Source organism: Malus sylvestris, chromosome 2 (assembly GCF_916048215.2).
Source record: "Malus sylvestris chromosome 2, drMalSylv7.2, whole genome shotgun sequence".
Taxonomy (NCBI): domain Eukaryota; kingdom Viridiplantae; phylum Streptophyta; class Magnoliopsida; order Rosales; family Rosaceae; genus Malus; species Malus sylvestris.
The window spans coordinates 34,762,734-34,788,694 of NC_062261.1; the positions used below are offsets into that span (position 1 = coordinate 34,762,734).

A 25,961-nucleotide genomic window follows, 5' to 3' on the forward strand; every position below is an offset into this window, starting at 1 on the left:
TACAAGCATTATGAAATATAAAAAATTCTCAAAATTAATATTATTATAGAAAAGATGTTAGATCAGCTGTATGATTATCTAAATTCTAGTATATTATATATAGGAATTATATCAGATATAGAAGATTTTTCCTTGTACAACATGTATTACTTGGTGTGCAAGTTTCTCTTTCGCTTATTAATATAAACAAATGCACAAAACTCACGAATTCCTCAAACCTTTCTATCTCTTCTCCTTGTCGCCTGTTGTCTTCTTCTCTTTTCCCTCAGTAAAATAGGATTACAATATATATGATACTGCGGAATGTTCATTTCTTTGTCTCTTTTGTGTCCTATTGCTTTTACTAGTTTATGTCTGAGTTCTCAGCTGGAAGGCCTAACTGCTAAATAACACCACCTCTTCTTCTTTCTTATTACTGCTGATTTGGTATTGCTGTGTTTTGAAAAAAAAACTGTTTCTGCTGTGCTGTGAGAATAAGCAGCTGTGAAATAAAGTAACAGAGTGTTTGATAAATTTTTTTGTAAAAGTGATTTTGGAAAAAAAAAACAGTATTATACTGTTTGGTAAACTTTTATAAAAAACAGTTGTAACTGTGTAAAATGACCAAAAAGGATATAATACTAGATGTGTCATTAATTTAATTTTCTTAACAAATAAAAGTGAATTACTAAATATATTTTATTTTTAAAAGAAAAATATTTATAAACTTTATCTTAAACATATAATCCAACGTTTAACAAAAAAATCATAAAATAACATTCAACATATAATCCAACATTTATAATATCTATTTACTATACAACTATTACTCTTTATCATAAGGATCTCCAACACTAATGGTTATTTTATAAAAAAAGTAAACTAGTTTATTATTTAAAATCCCTATCTTTTTATGTTTTATTATCATAATTAAAATCAGTCCACATTTTCTAGAAGCATATCTCAAACCCTCTTTCTCTCACATTGCTCTCTTTTCTTTCCCGTTCTCGTCTTTTCTGCCGCTCCAACCCATTTCACATTTTCTTTCCCGTTAATCTTCCTATCTTCATGCGATATCTTTCCTTCTCAATTGAAATCCTAAAAAAAATTTCCTCTGTGCTGGATGGTTCTTTGGCGGGTCAGTTTGCAGGTTCAAAAACTAGGTCGATAATGGAGGAGGGGCCTGGGATAACTTTGCTTGGTCCAAAGGCTCAAGATCAGGAAGATCGACTACTTGCCGGCAAGGTAGGTGACCTTCTCAAAAGAGGAGAACAGGGGATTTTGAAGAAAGCTGGAGAGCTGTCGATGAGAACCCATGAGATCGCCTCGCATATGAAGGCGGTGCAAAAGGAGATGCCCACCACCGTCAGGCTGTCCGAGTACTTGAGGAAGGACGTCGAGCCGGAGAACGTGACTTGAATAAGAGAGATTGTTGAGAGAACGAGAGAGATTTGGGATTGAAATTTTCTGGTTCAGGTTTTGTGAGAGGCATTCCGAAAGTGCAAGGAAATGAGGGCAATTTTGGGGTTGTTGAAAAATTCATTAAAGATATACTGTTCACCCGTGTTTTTGAAATAAGCTGGTTTTTGGAAGCTGCTATTTGCAGCTTCAGGATTTGGGTTTATTTTCATCCACAGCTTTGAAATAAAGCTGATTTTGAGAGTTTACCAAACATAAAAAACCATCCAAATTTTTTTTCATATCCACTTTTTTTTAAATCACCTCAATCCCAAACTAGGGCTAAATCTTCGATCACATGTGCTAGGCTCTGGATTTCTCTTTCATTAATTTGGGTTTTAACAAGCTTTTTTCACTACGTACTCATACAATAAAGATAGATAATCCAAGGGAAATAGAGATGTTAGTTTACATTAATAATTGATAGCCCTCAAATGCATTCAGTATGATTTTTCATGCAAGGGAAGAGTGATGACACGCCCGATCCCGATGTTCCCTGAACACCAGGATAAGCACGTGTTGGCCGACACCCGAGGGTGACGAAAATCATTTATTGAATACAAATGCTAAGAATGAGGAATAAATCAGACTTATAAATATAAAAATAATGAATATGCATTTAAGGAACGTATTCAAATCATACAACTAACTAGAATACTAAAAAAAATATATATAAAATTGAATGAATAAAATAATGGGTCCTACACCAATAGGACTTGAAGATGCCGATGCGGAAATGTCTTGACGCTGGGATAATATGCCTCAATTCTAAATCTTGAAGGGGGCGCAAAACAAACATAAGTGGACCAAATTGATATATATATATAGTAAAACAGTTATCAACGTACTAACCCCCAGGTTTTATGAAAACACTTATATAATGATAAACATAGGTTTTTTTGAAACCTAGCATGCTGTGCAATGTCTCAAATCATAACTTGTATATATAATAATCACTAGTGAATGTCCAATAACCCCCAGGCCTCATGCCGGCTCCCTGTCTCTGAGCAGATAGTTAGAGAAAAATACACTCCAGGCCCCATGCCGGCTCTCCATCCTTGTGCTAATAGCCAGAGGAAACACACTCTAGGCCTTATGCCAACACCAAACCGTCGCTCGGGACGGACCAGAATCTATCCCTACGTCCCGTAGCGGAATAAGGACTACTAGGTAAGTACAAAACCATTGAACATACATAAATTGAAAAACAATTTCATAGTATAAAGTCATCCATCATCTATACTATAAAGAGGTGTTCTAAACGTGTTCTAAATATTATATCGTCATCCATCAGATATTCTATAAGAACACGGGTTATAAGAAAAATAGTAGTAATTCAATCTAGCCTCAGTGAGCATGTTATCTCAAAGCGTTTCATAGAACATAATCATTAAATCATGCTTTTCATGTATGCATTTCTACTATCAAAACATTCATTTTTAGAAGGGGTCCAATCACAGTACTTCGTCGTCGAAAAGCCGCGTTGCTAGCGAAGACAGAAATGCCACAATATATGCACCTAAGCACATAAAGGGTAAACTTAGTCAAACTCTACTCAAACGATTTAATTTAGGAAAACGGACGGAAAAAACGGGTCTAGGATGTCGAAATTAGCCTAAGAGGGGTTCCGGTTTAAAGGTTTTGGACTTGGGTTAGGGTTTAGGGTTTTGAAAGGTTAAAGGGTTTAGACTTAGACTTTTCGGTGGGTTAGGTTTAGGGCTTTAGGGAATTGGGTTTAGGAGTTGGGCTTAGGGATTTTAAGGGAATGGGGCTTAGGGACCCAGCCCCAAGGCCAGGGGCTTAAGGTGAAACAGCCCGAAGGCCTTAAGCCTTTAAAGGCTTGGGTTTTTAGGGCTCACGGGCCTGAGGCTTTAAAGAAATGGCCCAAAGGGCCTTTAGTTTGAAAAAGAAGAAATAAATAAACTAAAAACAAAATAAAAAAGAAAGGAAGGTTGGGTTGGGCTCAGCATGAATGGGCCGAAAGTCTGAGTAGTTCCTTGGGTTGGGTTTCACACCGGAGAAGAAGGCTGGAGTATCGGTCGGAAATTGGACAAACTTTAAATGCTCATAACTTTATCAATACTCAACGAAATCGAGTGATTCAAAAATGTAAATCATAGCTCTCAAAGAGATGAAGAGAATGGTACCTCGCACGACATCTAAATTGCCGTGGTTTGACCGGAAAATGCCTCGAAATTCACGAAGGTCGCCGAAAACTGGATAAGATTCAAATGAACATAACTTTTTCAATACTCAACGAAATTGGATGAAACAAAAAGGAAAGTTGTAGTACTCAGCGACACGAAGAGATTGATACCTTGCACACTGACAAATCACTGTGGTTTGGCCTGAAATTGGGTCAAAAGTGACAGGTTCCTCGTGGGAATCCGGGGAAGTCTCCCCGACATGTTAAACCTTGACAACGAGTATATTTCTCAACAATCGAATTCAAGCATCAACCTAAAATAGAGAGAGGGAATCCCGAGGCTTACCTAGTCGAAAAAAGGGGGAACTCATCGGTTTCGTTGATCGACGGTGGTAGTGATGGAGGTCCCCGTGTCTGCACTTGCAGAAGAGTTAGAGGGATGAGAGAGGTGAGAACGTCCGAGAGGAGTGAGGGAGAACAGAAAGAGGGTTAGTGGTCTGCGTGCGAGTGTCTAATGCTCGAGAGAGATGAGAGAACGAGGGTGAGAGCTAAGGGGGAAACTCGGGAGAGGAGAAGGGACGAGATATGGGTTCAGGGAAACTGCCACTTGACAGCTAACGAGAGGGGATTGGGGACAAATAAAATAGGGTGGGCCCCTTGGGCACACCATTTAACGGAGGCTGATTGTCTAACCTCCTGTTTGGGTGACATTCTCATCCCCTCCTATTTTGTGCGGTCACGGTTAAGTCACGTTAATATTTTATATTAATTTTTTTAATAGAGATAATAAGATTAAAAAATAATAAGAATATAATACCAAAATCAATTTTAAAAAAAAGATCTAGCTCAAGATGCAATTTCACGAAAATACTCATTTTTATCGGAATGGGTTGTTACAGATGGGTTTGTTCTTGTCTAAGAGCAACTCCACCCTTGGTGGTTGCTCGGGGGACAGGCGAAGGGAACGAGCCTGAGGGCTGGTGGATAAGTCTCCAGCGTTGGGCAACCCCAGTGAAGGTGGGGAGCCCGAGGGCCAAGCCCGTGGAGAATTGACAGGCCTACAGCCCGAGGGCTGGTGCTTTTTATATTTTTTTTGTGTCAGGCGCGTGCCCCTCACTCGCAAGTGGGGGCGTGTCAGCTGACAAGTTTACAGGGCACAGGGCCCGCGCGCCAGGAAATGCGGGTGACTGTTGGGAAGCCATGTGGCTTCCCACGGTCCGTTCGATCTCAATGGCTCTTTAATATGAGTCGTCCGATTTGAAACGGTAATAAAAAAACTACTAATTTAATATCAACCGTTCGATCTGAGATCAACGGTTGATATTAATTTGCTTTATAAATTAAAAAAAAGAAAAGAAAAAATAGTTTAAAATTTTTGAAAAGTTATCGTTGTGACACGTGGCACAATATGGAGTGTTGGAATTCAATTTTTTTTAAATCCAACAGCAGAGATTAATTATTTGAATAAATTTTTTTTTAAAATTGTAAAAAATCCAAAAAAAATATTTGAAAATTAAAAAAAAACGTTTCTACTTTTCTATAAATACCTTCTCATTATCATCTACCTTACACCACAATTTCATATTTTCTCAACTACTTTCAATCAAATTCCGAAATTACAATATAATATCTTATCTGAAATTACAAATAAATTTATTTAGTATTATTTTGTAAAAAAAAAAATTAATAATATTTTATTACCTATTGTCAGGGCTATTCAAGTGCAAGGGTGAAGATGCAAAAAGTAGTTACTGCATACTGTTCACAGGGTGAATTGAATAGTGGATTGCCTGGAAGGAAGGCTCTAAGGGTGGAGTTGCTCTAAAGGGATATAGAAAGAGAAATGCACAGATGGATAAAGAGATGAGGAGTGGCGCTGTGAGTTTGAAGGTCTGTGGTTCGAAAATTCATCAGAGGCCCGTGTTTCAAGCCAAACTCATGAAACGAGATATGCGCAGAAGATCTTGTTCATCGTATTATTTTTTACACCTTATAATTTGGGTAAAAGAACTGAGTTCCCTTTGGAAGATCTAATGCTGCTCGAAACAAGAAATATCTTGATGCAAACACTCAAAAGAAAATTTGAAACAAGCGTATATTGGGGCCAAATTTGGTGTGTTTAAGGTTCAAGCTTGCAGACCATTCCTTGAGAATTCAATTAAAGGCGCTGTGTTATAGCTTCATGAATATTACTAACTAAAGAAGATGGGATAATATCGACCAAGTTGAAAGTTGAAATGACATATATACATGTCATTCGGTTGAATTTCTCAGCACAACCATCAGCTTCATTGTATGTTTTGCACATAACAGTTAAAAAAACCAGAAGACCAGTAAGGATATGAGTAGAACACAAGTTTACGAAATAAATAATACATAATGTTGCCTTAAATTAACAGAAAGCAATTGATTACTGAGATTAGTTCGCATACAACTTGAACCAGAAAAATACGTACCCTTCTTGTGCCAATTAACGACTTTTCTCCTAATTATTCTGATCATCTTCTGTTGCTCTGACCATTGGATCAAGTATCCCTTCTTGAAGTTTTCCCCCTCTTGAGGGAGAGGGACTTGCTGCTCTCAACAATAATTGGGTCGCCATCAAGAAGACATAGGCTCCTCATGCAAATGGTATATATGAAATGACGGTATAGACCTGCAGTTTTAACTTCTTTCCAACTATTTTTCACTAAATCAAACCAAGCAAACTTGTGTGAGTCATTCATCAGAAGAACACTTTCACCATTCTTTGAGAGCAGCACGGGTTCCCACCTGTTTGTCGCAGGAATCTCCTGGCGGACGAGCACACAGCTCCCCTGGGAGAATGGCGTCGGTTGAGGGTATCTGTCATACTTCTGCTTTCTTCTCGGGCTCGCTCGGGCAAGCCTTTGTCGGGCAGATCTTGGTCGGGCAAGACACACTTCGGGCAAGGCTCGTCGGGCAGTTCTGAAAGAGAAGGACAGAGTTAATTTGAAAGGGTGCCTTTGTGGGGCCTTAGGTGTAGGCCTTAAGGCTCACAATCAAGATTAACTTTGTCGTGCTCAGGCGTGCCACTGCCATCTTCAGTATGGCAGATGTTGAATGGGTGTTAAGCTTTGATTGAATATGTATACGCCCGAGAAACCAAGTTAGATATAACAGGTGCCTTTGTGGGGCCTTAGGTATAGGCCTTGAGGCTTCCTGTCAAACTAAACCAGCGCTTGGGTGTATCATATTTGGTCTTTTATGGTTGCCAGAGTTTTATCACTATTATACCTTTGATTATCTGAATCCAAGAGGTAGGACGAACCCAAATGAGTGCCTTTGTAGGGCCTTAGGTATAGGCCTTGAGGCTTCCCATCAGAGTTAATCCTTATACTCGGACCAACTAGACCGCAACATGAAATGAAGCTAAATAGATGCCTTCGTGGGGCCTTAGGTGTAGGCCTTGAGGCTTTCTATCAGAATTCACTCCATGCTTAAGCCTTTTCTACGAATCAAGATATAATAGCAACAAAACGGAGAAATAGATTGATTACTTGCGCCCCAAGTAACTTCGGACTTCTCGCTTATCAAGGATTGTCGTGGATGGGTTGAGTCCACATAGAGTTCTTTTTTATGCCTTGAGGCCAAGGACTTTTAAACTGATCTTTAAATTACATGCCCGCCGGGCTTAAGACTTAGATCTGATTTGAACTCTGACGCGATTCAGATCGGATTCAAGTGCTGAAGACTCATTTTCATTATGACTTTGCTAGAAATAACTTGTATATAACTGGGAATATATAACATGTTATTGTGCTTTTAAAAGAAAGAAAAGACAAAGACAGAGCAAAGATAGTCGGGTAAGTTTGAACCTTATCGGCCAAGGCTGAACTTCTTACAAAATCTATCTTTGTGGCTCTGTCAGAGGTCTGAAAGCTTTTAGAGGGGTTGACGGGGGAGAAGAGGATACAAAATGAATCGATACCACCATGAACAAGGTAGCAGAGCTATTACAGGGGTTTGGGAAGGTTTATCCCGAATGGGATGAAGGCTTGTGCTGACTACAGCTTCGTTGAAGGCAAATCTGGCTTGAGCAGAGTTTTGGCTTTTGTTTGTTTGTTTGAGTGTCCCTAATTCTGTCTTCTCTTCCTCCTTTTATAGACGACTTCAGCTTGGGTTCCTGTCGCAATAGCGGTGCCCGAATGCGGTTTGGTGATGACTCACTAGCTTTTTTACATGAATGCCACCAATAAAGTACTTTATTGGGCTGTGTAGTGACTGAATAGCCTACCCTCTGTGGTCTTTGAGCAGGTAAGCAGGTGGCCTTTGTAACTTGTGCCCAGCCGAAAGCCTCTTTCCTGCCTCCTAAGTTTTCCTCTGGGCCTTGGGTTTGGGCCGACTTTCTCTCTGGCCCAAAGTTCAGATTTTATCCCAAACACCACCGATTAACCCTACTCATAGGGGGCAGCTCTATAGAATAAAGCAGGGTCCAAGATCCATGTTCCTTCATAATCCAAGCATCCATGGTGCGCAAACGACGAAAAATACATTGAGAGTCTCCCAAGACCTCTAACTGCACATTCTCATCAACCGGGGTGGGAAACCAGTGATATTTCTCGGTGGCAAGCTCAAAGGTCACAACATGCATTTTTCTATCTAACATGTTCTGTGCCAGCCAACTTAGAGCACCGTTCGAAAACAGGATCCGACTTACAATCATATGAAACTCATCGCAAGGCATGTTTCTTATCTTTCTCCATGAGTTGGATTTTAGGCTATAAATTTGACATTGATGCACAGCCTCATTAAAATTCGCAATTCCCAAAAGTTTATAGTCACCATTTGTTGAATCATACCCGAATCCATAGCCTAGGTACACATGTATATCTGGTGATGGAGACTGCTCAAACGTTGGGGAGGGAATCTTTTTGAACTTTCGAATTGACGGATTCCACAAAACAAAATCGTCCTCGTACAGCCCGGTGCGAATGCAAATTATCCCATTGGATGAGACCAACGCGGAAGGAAAAGGAGTCCCGCTTTCTGCGTCTTGCAGTGGCGGCTGCTCGATTTTCATGGCTCGTTCTATAGTACCGTCGTCGTAAATATCAGAGAACTTGAACGAACATTTATTGCAAGGAAAAGTTGCTGATACAAAAAGAGAGCCAAATGAATTGGTTTGGATGGAGCGTTGGAGATGGGATTTGATGAAGGTTTTGTCATGGATGGTAGCATTCCAAGCTTTGGAAACACATAAACATCGCAACAAGTCCTCAGGCGGGAGCCGCAAAAGGATTTCAAAGAGTAACTCCGGTGGGAACTCCCGCATGGTAAAGCTTGCAGAATTTCTGTAGGTTTAGGGTTAGGCGTCACTTGTGCGTGGGTTTTTATGGTTTGGGTTGGCTTCCACCAATTCCTCAAGTTTTGGGACAAGCAGGCCTCCAGACTTGCATACGTTATTATTTTTTGGCTTAAATGTTAAAATGGTCTCTGTTTGAGTCATCAGGTAAATTTAGTCTCTGTGTTTTTAATTTGGTCAATTTGGTTATTGTATTTATCTCCGTTAGCCCATTAAAGACATTTTCATCTAATATCCGTAAAAAATTCATAAATTATTATAAACTTAGTTATTAAATTATTTATTTGATTTAAAGTATTTAAAAATAAATAAAATTAAAAAAAAATTATTCTCCTCCCAACTCTCTGACTTCCTTCCTAACGTTACTTGCCTCTCTTTTCTATGTCATAACCTTAATAATTTTTCAAATTGGAAGTTTTTTTTCTTCTTATATGTGTTATTTCTCATTAATTTGCATTTTTATGTAAAGAGAAAGGGTAATTATATCTCTTATGATTTTTCTTATGAATTTTTTAACAGAGATGAAAAGAAATGTCCTTAGTTGGCTAACAAAGATAAACACAATGACTAAGTTGGTCAAATTGACAACACGGGGACTAAATTGACCATATGGCTATAACATAGGGACCATTTGACATTTAAGCCTTTTTTTTAGGTGTTATCTAGACTAAGAGGGAGAGGATAAATTAAACCTCGCAATAGGCAAGTAATAATGTGGTTTAAATTCGTATTTGGCGAGATATCAAACCTAAGACCTCTCACTTATAAATGAAAAACATATTAATAAACCGTAATACTAAGTGACCATGTTATTCTACTTTAATTGCTTACGTAAATTTCTCTTCAACCTCTCTGGGTAAGGCCCAATGAAAACATATAATATTATTATAACCAGGAGGATCCTCGCTGGATCATCTTTGTGAGAATTCCGAACATCTTCCAATCACATCTGTTCATCGTGCGAAGGATCCCCATGATCCTCATAAAGAGGATCCGGTGAGGAGCTCACTCTTATTATAAAGGGGTAGTCCAAATTAATATTATTATATAGAAAAATATTTTTGTTGAACTAATTTCCATGAAAAAGACAAAACTGCATTACACCTAAGAGGTTTGAGAGAGATTTTTAGTGTGCCAGGAACAAATACCGGTATAATAATTGTAATAGTACAATTGATTAGAAACATAAAAAAAAAAAAAAAAATTCAACTATTTGTATATGACACTTGACACATCAAGCCAATGTCCAGCCCAGTAAAATATTTCTTGAGGTTTGGGAATGCTTATCAAAATGAGCCAAGACGACCTCTCGATTTAAGCCTTCTGTTTGTTTTGACTGTTTTAGATACTGTTAAATTGATGCTATGAGATCCATTTGGTGCTGAAGGTACGAAAGAATCTCAGTTCAGCTCTGGATTTATTTTCGCCATCTGAACGTACAAATTTCTTACAAGCCGAAGAGAGGCGGAGAGACGGATCCAATGTGCACAGGCTCCCACCCTTCGTACAAGAAAATATTACTTACAGAGGTCTCAAGTATTGCCTTGAATATGTTTAAAGGAAACACACCAGCTAATCTTATGACACTAAGTCTTGCAACATGATATGTATATGCATGCAACCAGTTTTACAGAGCACAATGATTTACAGGACGCTCCCCATCGGTAATGATTGATGTCCGAAGGCTGAAGCTCCACGAACGCTAAGACATCGAAAGAAAATCTCCATGTTACCAGTAAATCCTTACATCCATTTATGAGAAATGTATTAAATTATTAACAAGCATGGGAGAGATGATGGAAGGAATTATACCCTTATCGAATTCTGAGGCGCAAGGACTTCCTCAGAGAGAAGCTTCAACCTTCATAGTTCCACCATGCGCTGGTGCCGGACCATTGTTAGATGCGTCTTCCGAGGTATCCATCAGAGGACTATTTTTAAACTGGTCCACAGAACCGGGATCAGCCGATGGGCAACAACTTACAGATCCTTGGCGAGGAAAGCACTGCTTGATCTTCACCCTGTCAGGAAAGCATTCATTTGACAAGTTCACTAAGCCCGCTGTTTTGTGTTCACATGGCAACTTGGTAGAAATAGGTGATTCAGACGCGTCGGATTTTTTTCCTGATGAATCCAAAGGTCTATGGAAGAGCAAATGAGCCACGGTTCGATCTATGGGATTGGTCTCTGTTTCCAAATCCAGTATCCTACCAAACCTACAATACCATAGGATTAACAGGAAAAGTGAGTGAAGAAACAATCACTAAAAACGAAATGTTTCTTAGCCCTAACCCAAATATAAAATTGACCGCAGTTTGTACACCACAAATAGATAGAGCAAAACAAAAGCTCGAACATTCAGCAATACATAGGCTATTGAGTATAGTCAAGAAGACGTAATACATGAAGAACCGGAGTAGCTGTGAGTGTCTGTAGAAAGTTAATAGAAGATAAGAAATATATACAGCATAAGGTAGTTTTCTTTATAAAATTTCCATGGACCAACCGACCATTCCACCTTTGTCTCTGTACAAGAACCTGGCTGACCATTCCCCTTTGGTGAAAATGTGAGTATTCAACACAATATCAATTGGCAATGTGGAGTCCAAAGATTTTTTTTAGCATTTAGATTGCATCCTTCGATATGAGATATTCTCAACACACAACCTCACATGGACCATTTTTATGGTTGACGTGGCATATGTGGGACTATGGAGTATGCCAGGGACTGTATTAAAATATGAGCATCCAAGCCAAAAACAGTTGGCATGGAGAGGCCCAAGATCTTTTAAGCACGTATGCAAGAGTTCCATCTTTCGATGTGGGATGTGTAAAATCCATGAAGGCATTCAGCATACAAAGGATAACCAACACTTGCAAAATGAAAATGTAAAAAAAAAAAACCTATGAGAACAAAGAAAGCTTTTTAACCTGTTATGACTATTGATTTCATCCTTTGCAACGACTTCATCCTCATCCTTGCTAATTTTGTTTGAACTGCTAGTATCACTATTATAATGCCTCTGCACTGCACTTTGAGCCAACCGGAACAAGCTATCCCGTATGCAAAGCCTTATTTTGATGTCCAACTGTAGTAAAACATTGTTTTTCGGTTGTAACTAAATCCAAGTTATCTTACCAGGAAGAGAATCTACTTTGAAAGTGAGCATACCTTTGATACAATATCTTGAAGCCTATAAAGTATTGTATCCTCCGCTGAGTGATCATCAACTGCTGCAGAAACTATATTGGAATCATCTTGTTCCATGGATGAGTTTGGGTCCAGAGAAGGAAGAGTACTTAAGCCTTCAACTTCCAGATCAGCTCTCTCAAAGTGCTGAATTTGATTTTCCTGCGGACATTTTTGAGAGCTAGACTGAGTGGTACTAGAGATTTGATGACTAAGTTGTTGCTGTTGCTTCTGAATGGCAAGCATTGCCTGTAGTTGCTGCCGCCTCCTTAACTTTTCAATTTTTTCTTGAGGAGACATGGTTAGCGGCTTTGCAGAAGTATCTAATGACTTGTTTATAGTATTTGCCTTTCCAGAAGAAACTTCACAACCAGAAAACAAATTTTGATGCTTAAATTCCCCAGGCAGAATGTGAGATGACACATGCATAGATGGATTAGTGAGGTTCCCATACATAGACTGGGCCACACTTTGGTTTGAGATATGCTGGTAGGGTAAAGACTCCTGGTAGGGTAAAGACTCGGGTCCTTGAAGCTGTCTCTTCTGAGTGAGAGCTGCAGAAGGGGAAGATTGTAGCATGAAGTGTTCCGATTGGTTTTCAAAATGTCCAGAAGGGGTTCTTGATGAAGGCCAAGTACCATAAAAATCTTGCACTGATTTCTCCTCATTTTTTTCCTCCAACTTTTTACGACACCTCATTAACTTTTTCTGCCTAGAAACCTGCATGTATGAAGGGAAAAACACTATAAACCATTTGAACGATGAATAAATACAAACTATAACAGTAGTTTGACACGTCGTCATCAGTAAAGATTTTTCTTTCCTCGAGGAAATTATGGTGTCAAAGGAAATGTTCAAAATATTACATAACCGCATGAATCCATAGAAGAAATAAAATATATCTTTATAGTCGGACGGATAATTAGAATGATTATGACATTTCTACAATTGATGTTAAGTACATCATTCTCTCTGAATGCGAGTCAATGAAATGTGAAAGTAGTACAATTCGATCTACATAGCAAGTAAAAGATTAATGATAGTACTCTAACTACCGCTGGCACCTAGGTTCTAAGGGAAAAACTCTGAAAAACACGATATAAGAAGAAAACAACCATACTTTGACTAAGGATAACCAGGCTATGGACACTGCGCCTCTATAACAATTTGGTTACTAGTTACTCTGCCTCCCTGCTAAACAGACTTTCATTACAAAAAATTGACACTCCGTTTACTTTTTACCAACATTCATAACTGATTTGCCTCATCACGGGACCTTGACATATCAGAACATAAGAGTAATAAAAAGAAACAAAGTGGCAGTACCTTATCAGCTATTTCATTTGGGGAAGAAGAATTTTCAGCATTCAGGTAAGGATTTGTCAAAGTGCTTTTGCCCGTGTCCATATCTGACTGTGAAAGTCAAATACAATTATGAGATCACTTGGCTTGCTTAATTAGGTGAAAGACATGACTATGCTATGGACTAATCATGTTTAGATTAACTCTTACCTGTTCCTTGTCCACGGGCTTACTTTTACCTGCAGCATATTCTACTTGATCAAGTGTGGCATGCACATTCCGCAGACCATGACCTGTAGAATAATCCATCTTCCCATAGCCTGGGATGATCGACTGGTCATCTTTCTGGATATAGTCTGATTTAATTTCCAAATGCTCAGAAGCATTCGTTACCGCACCTGATGTGAAACTCCGTGAATCTGAAGATACAGGAAAGGCTTTGATTGGACTGTTAGTTGCATCTCTAGAAGACCATAGCTCTTCAGCATTACCAAGACTTACGTTGCCAAATATAGTGTCATCATTGCTGCAAAATCATTAATTGTTTGAGACTACAGAGTCGGATGGATACTATTAATAGTATTTAAAAAAAAAATGGAAAGTAGAATAATCTATGTAGAGGAATGGAGAGAGGAGTATCATAACTTATTAATATTTATTTGATGGTCAGAAATTCTAATGTAATTTACTACTGTGTATTTTGCATATGGTGTACTTTCAGTTTGTGAACTTGTACATCAGCGGAAAAGGAAAAATGAGGTACTTGAAAGGAAAAAGGCCACAACCGTCGCGGAACAAACCTAATTTTTTTAGGCATGGGTGTTTAGAAACTACTGAGAAATAATGAAACTACACAATTAGTTTTCATTTAATTAGTTCTGCAGATCGTGCCAGCTTGTCAAATCTGAAAAGAATAAGAATGCGCTGCAATTTTTGTGAAAGAAAAAAAAATCATTTATGTCAGAATGTTCTTGAGTCAAATATGCTCCGTTAACAATTAAAAAATGATGTCATTATAAATTACCTGAAAATCTGGTCAAGATCATCAAAACTTCCAATGTTAGCCCATCCGTAGTCAACAAGATCACCTTGTTCTTTACCTTCATTGGAGTTTTGAAAAATTTCACCATCTTTATCAAGTTGGATTCCCTCAGCTGTTAAAAAGGGTCAACATTTTATAAGAACCACAAATATTGTAAAAACCAGCAGAATAAGATATAAGATGGACGAAAAATTCATCACTTCTATACAAGAAACGGTAGAGACAACAGTCCCCTTCCCCAACACAACAAATAAGGAGCTGCATTAACAGGGATTCCTTTATAATGCTTTGACAGCAGACACCGTCAAGAAGCTAAAGGTTTATCCTACCAATTTAACTCCACATCCTCCCCTCTGTCCTCAAAGAGCCTCATGTTCTGTTCTGACCTAACACTCCACATGAGAGAAAAATCAGCACTTCTCTAGACTGAGCACCATTTTGCTATCCTCCTTCTGCCCAACTACCCTCCAACAATGATAAAAAACAGCTCCTTGGACCACTCACAAGTCACAAAAATAAAAACACCACCAACATGCAAGCCCAAATCTACCTAGTGAGTCAATGTAGAAAAATGTAGTCATAAGGCCTTCTTCTTTGGAACAATTTATTTCTAATATCACTCCTCTAGCTCAGTCCGATACTTAGACTCCTTCCTCATCTAACAAATCAATCTCCTTAGTCATGCTCAAAATTGTGTTATTTAACTCACATCACCAGAAATTTTCTTATTACACACTTTCAGCTTGTTAAGCTCATTGCAATTTCTTTAGAAACTTAAAACCTTCTTTCAAAACAACTTAAAACCTTTCCATCCCTGAACTGAACACTCCAGCCACCATCTTTCAAAACAACCCCTGAAAGACTTATGTTGCAACCACTAATCATCAAATATAATCTGACAAGACGAATCCACCAGAACAGTATAACGGTTAGTCCAAAAACTAGGGTTGTCGTCCAACATCCAGCTACTCCCCCTCCCAATCAAGTGCAAAAATGAATCTGTACAACTTAGAAACCAAACCTGTCATTAAAATTGGACAAGCAGATTGATTGTCCTGTAAGACCTACAGAAACTTCTCTGCCTCCCTAATCAGCCTGTCAAAAAACTTAATACTTCTACTCGCTTCTCCAATAATCATGTAGCAAACCATGCAGGTTCTATTGAACAACCAAAGGAAATGTGAGAGTGGGGATGTATGTATGCAGGCACAATTTATAGCTATTTGCTTATCATGGTGCTATTTAGCTTCTTTGTCATTTTTAGAAAGACCACATCCTACATTTTTTTTTTCATTGAATACAAGTTCATGTTTTTGGCTTCTAACTTCATTTTGTTGATCTTGCAAGTTAAAGACACACGGAAATCACCATGAATGTTGTTTAAAGCATATATTCTACCAACATTATGCCACATCAACTCAATTAAAATCTCATATTAAACAATTGCACCACACTATCAATAATATTGGAATTTCGAGCAGTTCGATGAAATTGGGTTTTTCAGGTGATTTAACAAGTTAATCAGAGATAGTCTAATTGTGTTCACAACTTCACAGAAAAAAACTAATGGAAAGATTGACGTCCCAGAAAATAACAACACTTAACTAAAAAAGACTCAGCATTTAATAAACTATAAAGGTCCTAGGAAAGAATAGAAGGACCAGTAGTAAATGGAGCTGAGATAAAGACTAACTTTTCAATAGGATACAATGAAGCATAACAAATTAACCTAAGCCTGAATAAAAATAATTGATGTCCATCGTCAACCAGAAATGTACATGGGTTAACTGACACTCAATTATCAATCCCCTATGACGGTCTCTTTGTGTGTTAGTTTGTCAGTGTTTGTTTCTCCAACATCTTATCCAAACTAAAGATGCTTTATGATTAAAATATAGATACAACAACAACAACAACAAAGCCTTTTCCCACTAAGTGGGGTCGGCAAGAGGTGGGGGGGATGCAACACGAGGACTTCCCAGGAGGTCACCCATCCTAGTACTACTCTCGCCCAAACTCGCTTAATTGAAGGTGATAATTTCAGTTAAGTTGTTGTTAGGTGCTTCAGTACCTGTGCAATGTTGTTCACTTTTTGCAACATTAGATAATGATAAATCAGGCCACGAGTCCATTCCAAATTCAGAGGTAGAAATTCCTTCACCCGTATCAAAATTGGAACTGTTTTCCAACTTTCTGTCTTGCAAGTCAATTTTGGACCCATGGATCTTCTGTTCGGTAGGCTTGATGGTGTGAGACTCTTGTTTCCATTCCTTCTTGTTGCAATAATCATCACTTGCCTCGTTATAAGGCACAATATGATCATCACTCTCACCTGCCTCACCCCATATTATGTTTGCAAGCTGAAAGAATAAAAGAACTTTAACATTAGCATTAGGGCATGCCAAGAACAATATTTAAATAGTATCGTTGAAAAGTTGGTATAAACTACTTAAAAGATCACTGAAAGTAATAGAAGAAGATTCTGTCAGCTCAGTGGCTTATCACTTCTTGAGATTGCATAAATATCAGAGATATAGAGACAAAATCAATAACTGCATGAGGATTAATGTGCACTCATTGGACAACCACAAGTCTTGAAGCTTCTTGATCTTTTACAAATTTTGATCTTCGCAAATTTGAATGGAGAACAAAATGCTAACATTATCCAAGCACATTTGCATGAGAACCGTACTCATTGCATCCAAGCATTTATACACCTGATAAGCCTAGATCCCATTTCCCAAACATATGCCAATTCTGCAGTTCCACAATACAGCTTTCGTAGTTTTCATTGTTGTTTAGGTATTCTATAACTACCACAGTGTGTATAATAGCCTTCGAGACAGTGCTTTATAGCTTTCAAGACTAAGACTTTATTAGTATTTTTTTTTCCTTGTACCTTCTTCACTCTTATATTTTCCAGTTACAGTAAAGAAACCCTAACGAAACACATTTTCCATAGAACTCCATATAACCCCTAAAGCTCAATATTTCCTGCATAACCTCCACTTAGAGCAACATCAATTCTGAAAATGTTGTTTATCAGGTCTTCATTTCATTTCACTTTAATGAACCCTAGTTCTGCCCGATTATGGTTTCTTCGCCTTGCTTTCACTCCACCAAGGACCTATTTCACCATCATGTATAATCACCTTATCCCCTACTTTTGATGACTACGTGCTCGTATCCTCATACTAATAAGCAGTGACTCCAATACAAATTCAAATTGGCATTCCAAACACCTTAACAACATAACTGATATTCCGTCTGTTCAACAACTAAACCACCTTCGGAACTGTTTGTTCTTGGACTCCCTCCATTGTGCTTCAATCGTTTTACAAAAATATAGTCGAATATCTAATCAACTTATTTCGCAAATTTCTCACTGAGTTCAGAATTTACTAACAACCATTTCTTTATCTCGGTTTCTCATTGGCTAAATTGTAACACAAATTCAAGAAATATAACTATTTGACTCTTATTTTTGGTGAATAAACCCAAATTGATCGCCAAAAACACACAGAAATTCACCTAAAATTCAACAACAGCAACGGAAACTCATATCTTTTCACTCAAAAACCAAAGAAAAATTCAAAATTTTAATCATTTCACAATCAACGCAACAAATTTAAATGTTTTAATCTTATTGCTTAATAATCCAAAAAATATTGCGAAGAAGAAGATGAAGAAAAGGCACACCTCTTCGTCGTTCCAATCAAACATCTCTGAAGAAGCCACAGTTAATCGCAAAACCGAAACCGAATTCAGATCGACGCACACAGTTTGGTCCACACATCGCCAAGAAACTTCACACTGTCAGCATCCAATCAAACCTTCCAACACGCACAGAGCTGAAGAGAGAGACAGAGAGAGAGTGAAAGAGCAGAAGCACAGCCTCTCAGAGCTAGAGAGAGAGAGAGAGAGAGAGAGAGAGAGAGAGAGCCTTCGAGAGCATGGCAGAGAAGAGGAGTTGGATTTGTGGTGCGTGGACCCGAAGTCACGTGAGGCTCACGTGAACGGGTGAATTTTGGGGACACGGGTGACGGGAAGCGTATCTAAACTCGTGGTCAGAGAGAGGGGTGATCTAATGCTGCGACCTGATTGGCCGGAGGACTTTTCGAGGTCCGGTTTTTGCATTTGCACTTGCATTTCGGTCCGGTTTTAATTGTTTTAATTTGGTTTGTGGTGGAGGCTGGGTCTGGAGGTCGCTTTCCAAAGTGGGGCTGGATTGAACCGAAGCCACTATTTTTGCCCACTGGCTCTTTCGATTTTGGAGTGGGTGAGGTGGGTGGGTCATTGTGGGCTGGGATTTTAATTGGCTGATTTCGGGTTGTGATTCAAACAATATTGAAATTTCTATTTTAAGAAACACTCCATCTCTTCTTTTGTCAAATTCAACTTGCCCTTGCACTACTTTTAGCTTCATTTGTAACTGAAAGATTTTAAATTTGAATTTCGTAAATAATGAGTTTGTAACTAATTTATTATCCTAATCTTTTAAATATATCAATTTGTAAGAAATATATATATTTTTAAGTGGCGTTATTTGTTTATTTATTTATTTTTGACAGAAACAATAGAGTGTTTCATTATTAAGAACAACCAAATACAAGAAGTGTCATATGAGTACAATTTTAGTGGTGTTATGTATAGTATAAATGATTGTCATGTATTCAAATAGTAATTGATAATCCTATTAGATGGTACTCACGTTACACGAGTCTTTTCTTAGAGCGAGCATTTACCAATTGAATGGTTTTATTTCATAGTCCAACAAAAAAATAAAAAAATTGTTTTAAACTATAATAAATAACGTACCAAGAAATGATTTTGCATAGACCGCCGAATTTTTCATCTAAATTTGGTTTGAATTCGGTGTAGTTAACATAAATATATAATGTTTATCGATATTTACAATATGAGAATTTAATTATGATTTGAATCCGATATGTGCAAACCTAACAAACCAATTATTGATTTTGGTTGATCTGGTCCAATAATAATTCAATTTTAAGGAGCCATGTTAATTCCTTAAGGTCCCTTTTGTTACACATCTTTAAATGGGTCTAGCCTGATTGAATCATATCTCTACATTTTCATCATGGTAAGTGTGACTCACTGAGTTGTTACTTGCTGAGGTATTGGTCTCTGACCCCTTATCTATTTGAAATTTTGAATGATGCAAAATTGAAAATGTAATACATATGAATTCTGGTATGTTGGTTACTTGCTTAATATGAAATATGAGTGTGTTGAGATGTCATGATAGGATTTTTACCACCTGCAAAAGTAGAAGTAAAAACACTTAAAAATACTAGCAAGAGAACAAGGTAATTGTAGTATAAATGACTCAAGTAAGGTCGTTCTCCACATAAATTATCTGAAACCATTTATGTACAAATCAAATCTTAATTAATTACTTAAAACAAAGTTTAGAAAAAACTGATTTTAGAATTAAAAATAATAAAAACGAATTTTAATTAACAATTTTAAGGAAATCAATTTGAAAGTAAACGGTTTTTAAAAATCAAAATTTTAAAAGCACTAGGTTCCGCTGTCACCTTAACAATTCTATATGGTTTTGCCAATTACTTATGAATTACACATTCAACTTTGAAGATTAGGTTTTCTTAATACATATTCTACTTGTGGCATTCAAGATAGAACGTATATCAAACATGTAATCCGTCTGTGATATTTAGATCAACATGCATGACTCATTACGTTTTGTGAAAATCCTTTGAAAAACCATGAACCTTAAGACGTGGCATCTGCCCTAAGTGAAATTACAATTATTAACCATAAGAAGCATTCCTCAATTTCCGAATGGCATTCCAACAGAAATTGCATCCGATTACTTATTTAAACATCCTAATGATCAAGAAGCATTAGACACAAAGACAGTTTAAGCATAGTGATTAATAATTCAAAATATGGATGCACAATATCATAAACAATTGAATAAAAGACTACATATTCATGCTAAGGCTCATGGCCTTACCCTAGCAAAAGAGAATTAATTATGTAAAATCATAAAGCAAAATATCATTAAGAAAAGGATAGAAAACACCTTGTAAAATAAAGTTGAATCGTCAAAAGATCTCTAAGTCCAATTCTCCAAATTGATACGTAGAGGACCCTAATGGCTAGGTATCTACAAATTAAAATCTTTCATTGCAAAGATCTTCTAAAAATTAAGAAACAAAATAAATTAAAAGAAACTAGGAATTGTTGTAGCCTATTTTATCTAACATGATTAATGGGGCCGAAGACAAGGAGAAGAGAGAGTGAGAGAGATGTGTTTGTGGAATTGTAGGGGAATGTGTGTGTTATCCTTCCTACATAGTGCCTTTATTTATAGTAGTAAAATGAGAGAAAATATTCCTTCATCCCCAAGGAATACAAGATGTAGTAGGAAAAGATAATTAGAATCAAATCTAATTTAAGATTTACACAATCACACTTAAAAGGAATGTTTACAACACTCCCCCTTGAGTGTGTAAATACTCAAGGTAGATTCAGCATCATGCAGAAGTTGAGGAAGTCGACTCATCGACACTGATTCCAAGGAACAACACTTATTCTCAATAAAGGTAGGAACTTAAGTAAGTCTCACTAAAAAAACTCTAAGGCTATGGAAAAAAACCCAAGTAAGGACAAAATCCATAGTCTAAGGAAAAATGCGTGAGAAATGCAAAGTCAAAAGAAACGTCTATGGGACGTCATCAGGGATATGACCAGCCCAAGGTGGGTGCCTCGTTAAAACCTAATTAGGTAGCAAAAATTCAGTGGGAAAAATACTCCTAATTGTAGGGAAAAATAATACATTAAGATCAAGCAAGTATCTTCAGGATACTCCAGTTTGACACATTTCCAAAGAGAAATAACAATGTTACAACTCAAAAAGTTTACGCATACCAATTCCATGAAAAGCTTCTGAAACGTCGTCCTCGACAGTGATTTGGTAAAGAGGTCGACCAGATTATCTTGTGAACGGATTTGCGTGACTTCAATATTTTGATGCTTTTGTTGTTGATGTGAAAAGAATAACTTTGGCGCAATGTGCTTGGTGTTGTCTCATTTGATGTAACCCTTTTTGAGCTGTTTGATGTATGTTACGTTGTCTTTAAAGATCGTTGTCAGGACATCAACGACGGGATAAAGGTCGCAGGAGCTTCGAATATGGCCCACAACCACTCTCAACCAAAAGCATTCCCGAGTTGCTTCATGTAAGGCAAGAATTTCAGCATGGTTAGACAAAGTGGCAACTAAGGTCTGTTTTGGTGTATTACTACTGTATCTTGCCAAAAGATTAACAGCGAAGGAGATGTTGGGTCTAGTGCATTGAGCTAAGTATAGTAAAATGCCTATCACACTTAGATAAGGAACTTCAGGCTCCAAAATCTCTTCATCATCCTCCTTCGGATGGAAGGGATCTTGTTTTGCATCTAGCTATCGAAAGACCATAGGAGTACTCAAATGCTTTGCTTTATCCTCATTAAAGCGGAGCAACACCTTCTGGGTGTAGTTCGATTGATGTACTAGGATTCCATCCGAACAATGCTCTACCTCGAGACCGAGACAGTATCGAGTCTTACCTAGATCTTTCATCTCAAATTTCGACTTTAGGTGCGCGACAGTTCTCATGAGCTCTTCAGGAGTTCCGATGAGGTTCATGTTATCGACATATACTGCAACAATCGCAATTCTGGAATGTGACTTCTTAATGAACACACAAGGGCATAGTTTGTTGTTCACATATCCCTGACTAGTCAAATACTTACTCAAACGGTTATACCACATTCTTCCAGATTGTCTCAAACCGTAGAGTGAACACCTCAGCCGAATTGAGAGCGTGTTCCGGGGTTTGGAAATATTTGAACTAGTTAATGTAAGTCCTTCAAGAACTTTCATATAAATTTCCATATCAAAATCCCTACAAAGATACGCAATTACTACGTCCATCAGCTGCATACTATGTTTTTCGGAAACTACCAAACTGATAAGGTAGCGAAAAGTAATCACATCCATAACGGGTGAGTAAGTTTCATCATAGTCAATCCCGGGGCGTTATGAGAAGCCTTGTGCAACAAGACGAGCTTTGTAACACACAATTTCATTCTTTTCATTACGCTTCCAAACGAAAACCCACTTGTAGCCAATGGGGTTCATATGTGGAGGAGTATGAGCTACAGGTCCAAACACCTTACGTTTCGTAAGAGAATCAAGTTCAACTTGGATTTCTTGTTTCCATTTTAACTAGTCAGTTCTACGTCGACATTCATCAATGGAACGCAGTTCAATGTCATCGCTCAATATGATCTCAGTAGCTACTGCATATGCTAATGCATCGTCGACAATCATCTCATTTCTACACCACACATCATTTAAGTTAGCATAATAGACCAAAATCTCACGATTCTCAAGAGGGGAATTTGTTTCTTCAAGGACGTTTCCATAATCTAGAATTTCCTCATGAGTTGGATAGAATGAGTAAACGATAGTCGGATTCAAGGTAGGCTCTTCGGAACCTTGTGCCGTGGTTTTCCTCTTTCGGGGGTGTGAATCCTTTGAACCAAGAGGTCTACCACGTTTTTGTGTAGAGGCAGATGATTGTCTACCCACTGATGTACGTGGATCACCAAGATTGGCACCTCGGGCCTCCAAAAGGGAAGTTCGTCATACATTTTGTACATCCATCTTTGTAGGCGTATTCGCAGCTGGAATATGTGATCTTGTCACTCGCGCTAGATTGGTGAAAACATCTGGCATGCTCTGAGTTATGCTCTAGAGATCTAATATGCACTGCACTTCAGTTTCAGACTGAGCGGTGCGAAGATCTAAATGAGACAAGGTAGGAGTCGTCCACGATAGTTCGCGTCGTTCTTTAGGAACGGTGACATTCTTATCTCCCTTTAACGACAGGAAGACTGTCTCATATAAGTAACAATCCGAGAAACAAGCAGTAAACATATCGCCTGTCAAAGGTTCTAAGTAACGAAAAATCGAAGGAGAATCATATCTGACATTGATTCCCATTCTTTGCTGAGACCCCATTTTTGTATGTAAGGGCGGCGAGATCGACACATATAGCACACAACCAAAAATGCGCAGATGCGATATGTTAGGTTCGTATCCGGTAACCAACTTAAGGGCACTAAATGGTTGTGTCGCAACAGGCCTCAGGCGGACCAACTTTGCTGCATGCAATATTGCATGGCTCCAAGCAGGGATCGGGAGCTTGGTACGTATGACCAACGATCAAGCAATCATTTATAAGCGCTTATGGAAAATCTATCCAGCCACAAATCAGCTACGTTAAGAATATAAATCAAAGTATCAAAATGTTACCAAATCATTATCAAAATATACTAAGAATAAGGCAACATATATAATAAGAAATCGACTCATCAAGATGATAATTATGTATCTCTTTGCTGAAATAATAAATATGAACATATGTTATTCTTTGGTAGGTTGAATATGATTATGGAAAGAAGTGTGATATCCACACACCATTTTTTACTTCTCACACACCCTTTTAATTTTCGGCCGTCGGATCAGATGAATTAAGAAGATCAACGGACATAAATTAACAAAGGGTGTGTGAGAAGTAAAAAGAGGTGTGTGGATAGCACACCCCTTATGGAAATGAATATGTTTTCAAGACGAAGGTAACTCATCCGAACGAGTTCAACGTTTATGATTTGACTAAGTACAAAATTTGTTTTGTTGTCACAATTTGATGTCAAATTCATTGATTTTAAAGAAAACTAATGAAAATAGTTTGAAAACTTTGAGTTTAATGATAAAGACAAAATAAAGGGTAAAGTGAATAGTACCATGATTGACTTTTTAGTGTAAAATGTGATTTTTCGTTAAAGTAAACAGTACCAGGAACTTTTCGTTAAAGTTCCCTTGATTTTACCATGACTAAAGGTAAATTGAAATTGGCATATTTTCCTTGGAAAATTGACGGGCTAAACTTGGTCATTTGGTCACACTCACAAACTTTGCAATTTATATATTTGACAGCCAAGCCACTCATATACATTAACGTATATGCATATGCCAACCACGACCGTCCATATGATTCATTATTCTCAATCGAGAGGTCTTTGGTATGAAATGGTGACACTATTTAGACTCACTCGATAATAAACACTAAAAATGCAGGCTTTTCGAGTAAAATATGAACTTAGAAAGCATACGCACACGTGCTCCAAACAAAAATGGAGATACTCTTTTTTGGACGTAACTAAAATATAATGTGTATATATATATTCATTACCTGTATACAATCTAGAAAGTATGATCATTCAATGTAAAAGAAGAAAAAGGAAAAATGAGATCGTATTTTTTAATATTAATAAGTTGCAAAAGAAAGAAGTTTTTGGGAATAACGAAGGGTGGAAAAAATGGAAAAAGAACATCCCATGTCAGAGTTGGTAAATGGGTCATGTTTGTTTTATTCGTTTCATTTTCGTGTAATACTTGTTATCTTAACTGGTTCCTAACAAGTGACTAGATAATACCTTGATTCGCTAACAGATCGTGTAAATCTGATAACGACACAACTCTTCTTAATGGGTGACCAATAACTAATTGACTTGTTAATATAGGTTGATCCAAAAATTTGTTATTTTTGTGTCATTTCATATTGGATTAATAAGTTGTCCAAAAAATTGCCAAAGCTCTCCCACATGGCTGCCATGCAAATTTTCAAGGGAACTTTAACGAAAAGCTCACAGTACTGTTCACTTTAACGAAAAACTATATTTTTACACTAAAAAATCAATCATGGTACTATTCATTTTACCCTTTATTTTGTCCTTATTGTTAAATTTCAAAGTTTTCAAGTTTTTTTTTATTAGTTTTCCTAATTTTCAAAGGCAAAACACAATTAAATTTATTAATTAGAACAACCTCAATGCCAAAAGACAAATAAAAAAGAATAATTAGGCTTTAGCCCCTCCTTTTACCAAAAGTAAAGGTTCAGAAAGCAGATCATGAGTCATAAGGTGCGTAAACCATAATTTTATTATCTTAAACCTCTGGGGCAAATTGCAGCGATAGTCTCCATGATTTAGTTGGATTTTCACTTTCGTTTTCATAGTTTCATTCTTGCAGTTTTATCGTTATATTTTCTCTTTAGTTTTATCAATTAAGTTTCCATCAATTTTGTGCATATCTTCTCATTTTAAAAACCTAGCTTAAATAAAACTTTATTTTATTTGATGAAATGAACTGACGTTACTAATATAATAAAATACGACAAAATAGCTACAAAGACCGAATTGAAAATCTGAATGAACTACGAGGACTACCGGTATATAAATAATCCTTTTCTTCACTTGTTTTCTAATAATTGGTGGGAATAAAGGCAACTATTAGGATAATTAAAAGATATATAACGTTCACATGTAAGGTAAGGGGAAGGTCTAAAACATGGTTTGTGTGAGGTGGCGTTAACTTCAATGGTGAAGCCTACAAGAAAACCGAGCATTATATAAAGGGTCAC

The 25,961-nt window shown here is 37.4% G+C and overlaps 2 protein-coding genes across 3 annotated transcripts; both read right to left on the bottom strand.

Annotated features, from left to right (window-relative positions):
• Positions 1-7,973: 7,973 nt before the first annotated feature.
• LOC126603468 (F-box/kelch-repeat protein At3g06240-like) lies at positions 7,974-8,876 on the bottom strand. The gene has a single exon (XM_050270320.1). The coding sequence runs from the start codon at positions 8,874-8,876 to the stop codon at positions 7,974-7,976; it is 903 nt and encodes a 300-aa protein (XP_050126277.1).
• A 1,412-nt stretch (positions 8,877-10,288) lies between these two features.
• LOC126600823 (protein LNK2-like) lies at positions 10,289-18,448 on the bottom strand. Of its 2 annotated transcripts, XM_050267494.1 has the most exons (10): positions 18,140-18,448; positions 16,512-16,800; positions 14,423-14,552; positions 13,797-13,924; positions 13,609-13,718; positions 13,423-13,509; positions 12,079-12,816; positions 11,838-11,995; positions 10,719-11,122; positions 10,289-10,608 (listed from the first exon to the last, which is right to left on the bottom strand). In XM_050267494.1, exons 1-9 carry the CDS (start codon positions 18,161-18,163, stop codon positions 10,750-10,752), a joined length of 2,037 nt encoding a protein of 678 aa, XP_050123451.1. In that variant the 5' UTR covers positions 18,164-18,448; the 3' UTR covers positions 10,289-10,608; positions 10,719-10,749. The 2 variants fall into 2 exon arrangements, with proteins under 2 accessions (XP_050123451.1, XP_050123441.1); XM_050267484.1 differs by having other exon boundaries at positions 13,609-13,924; positions 18,140-18,447.
• Between the last annotated feature and the right edge of the window lie 7,513 nt (positions 18,449-25,961).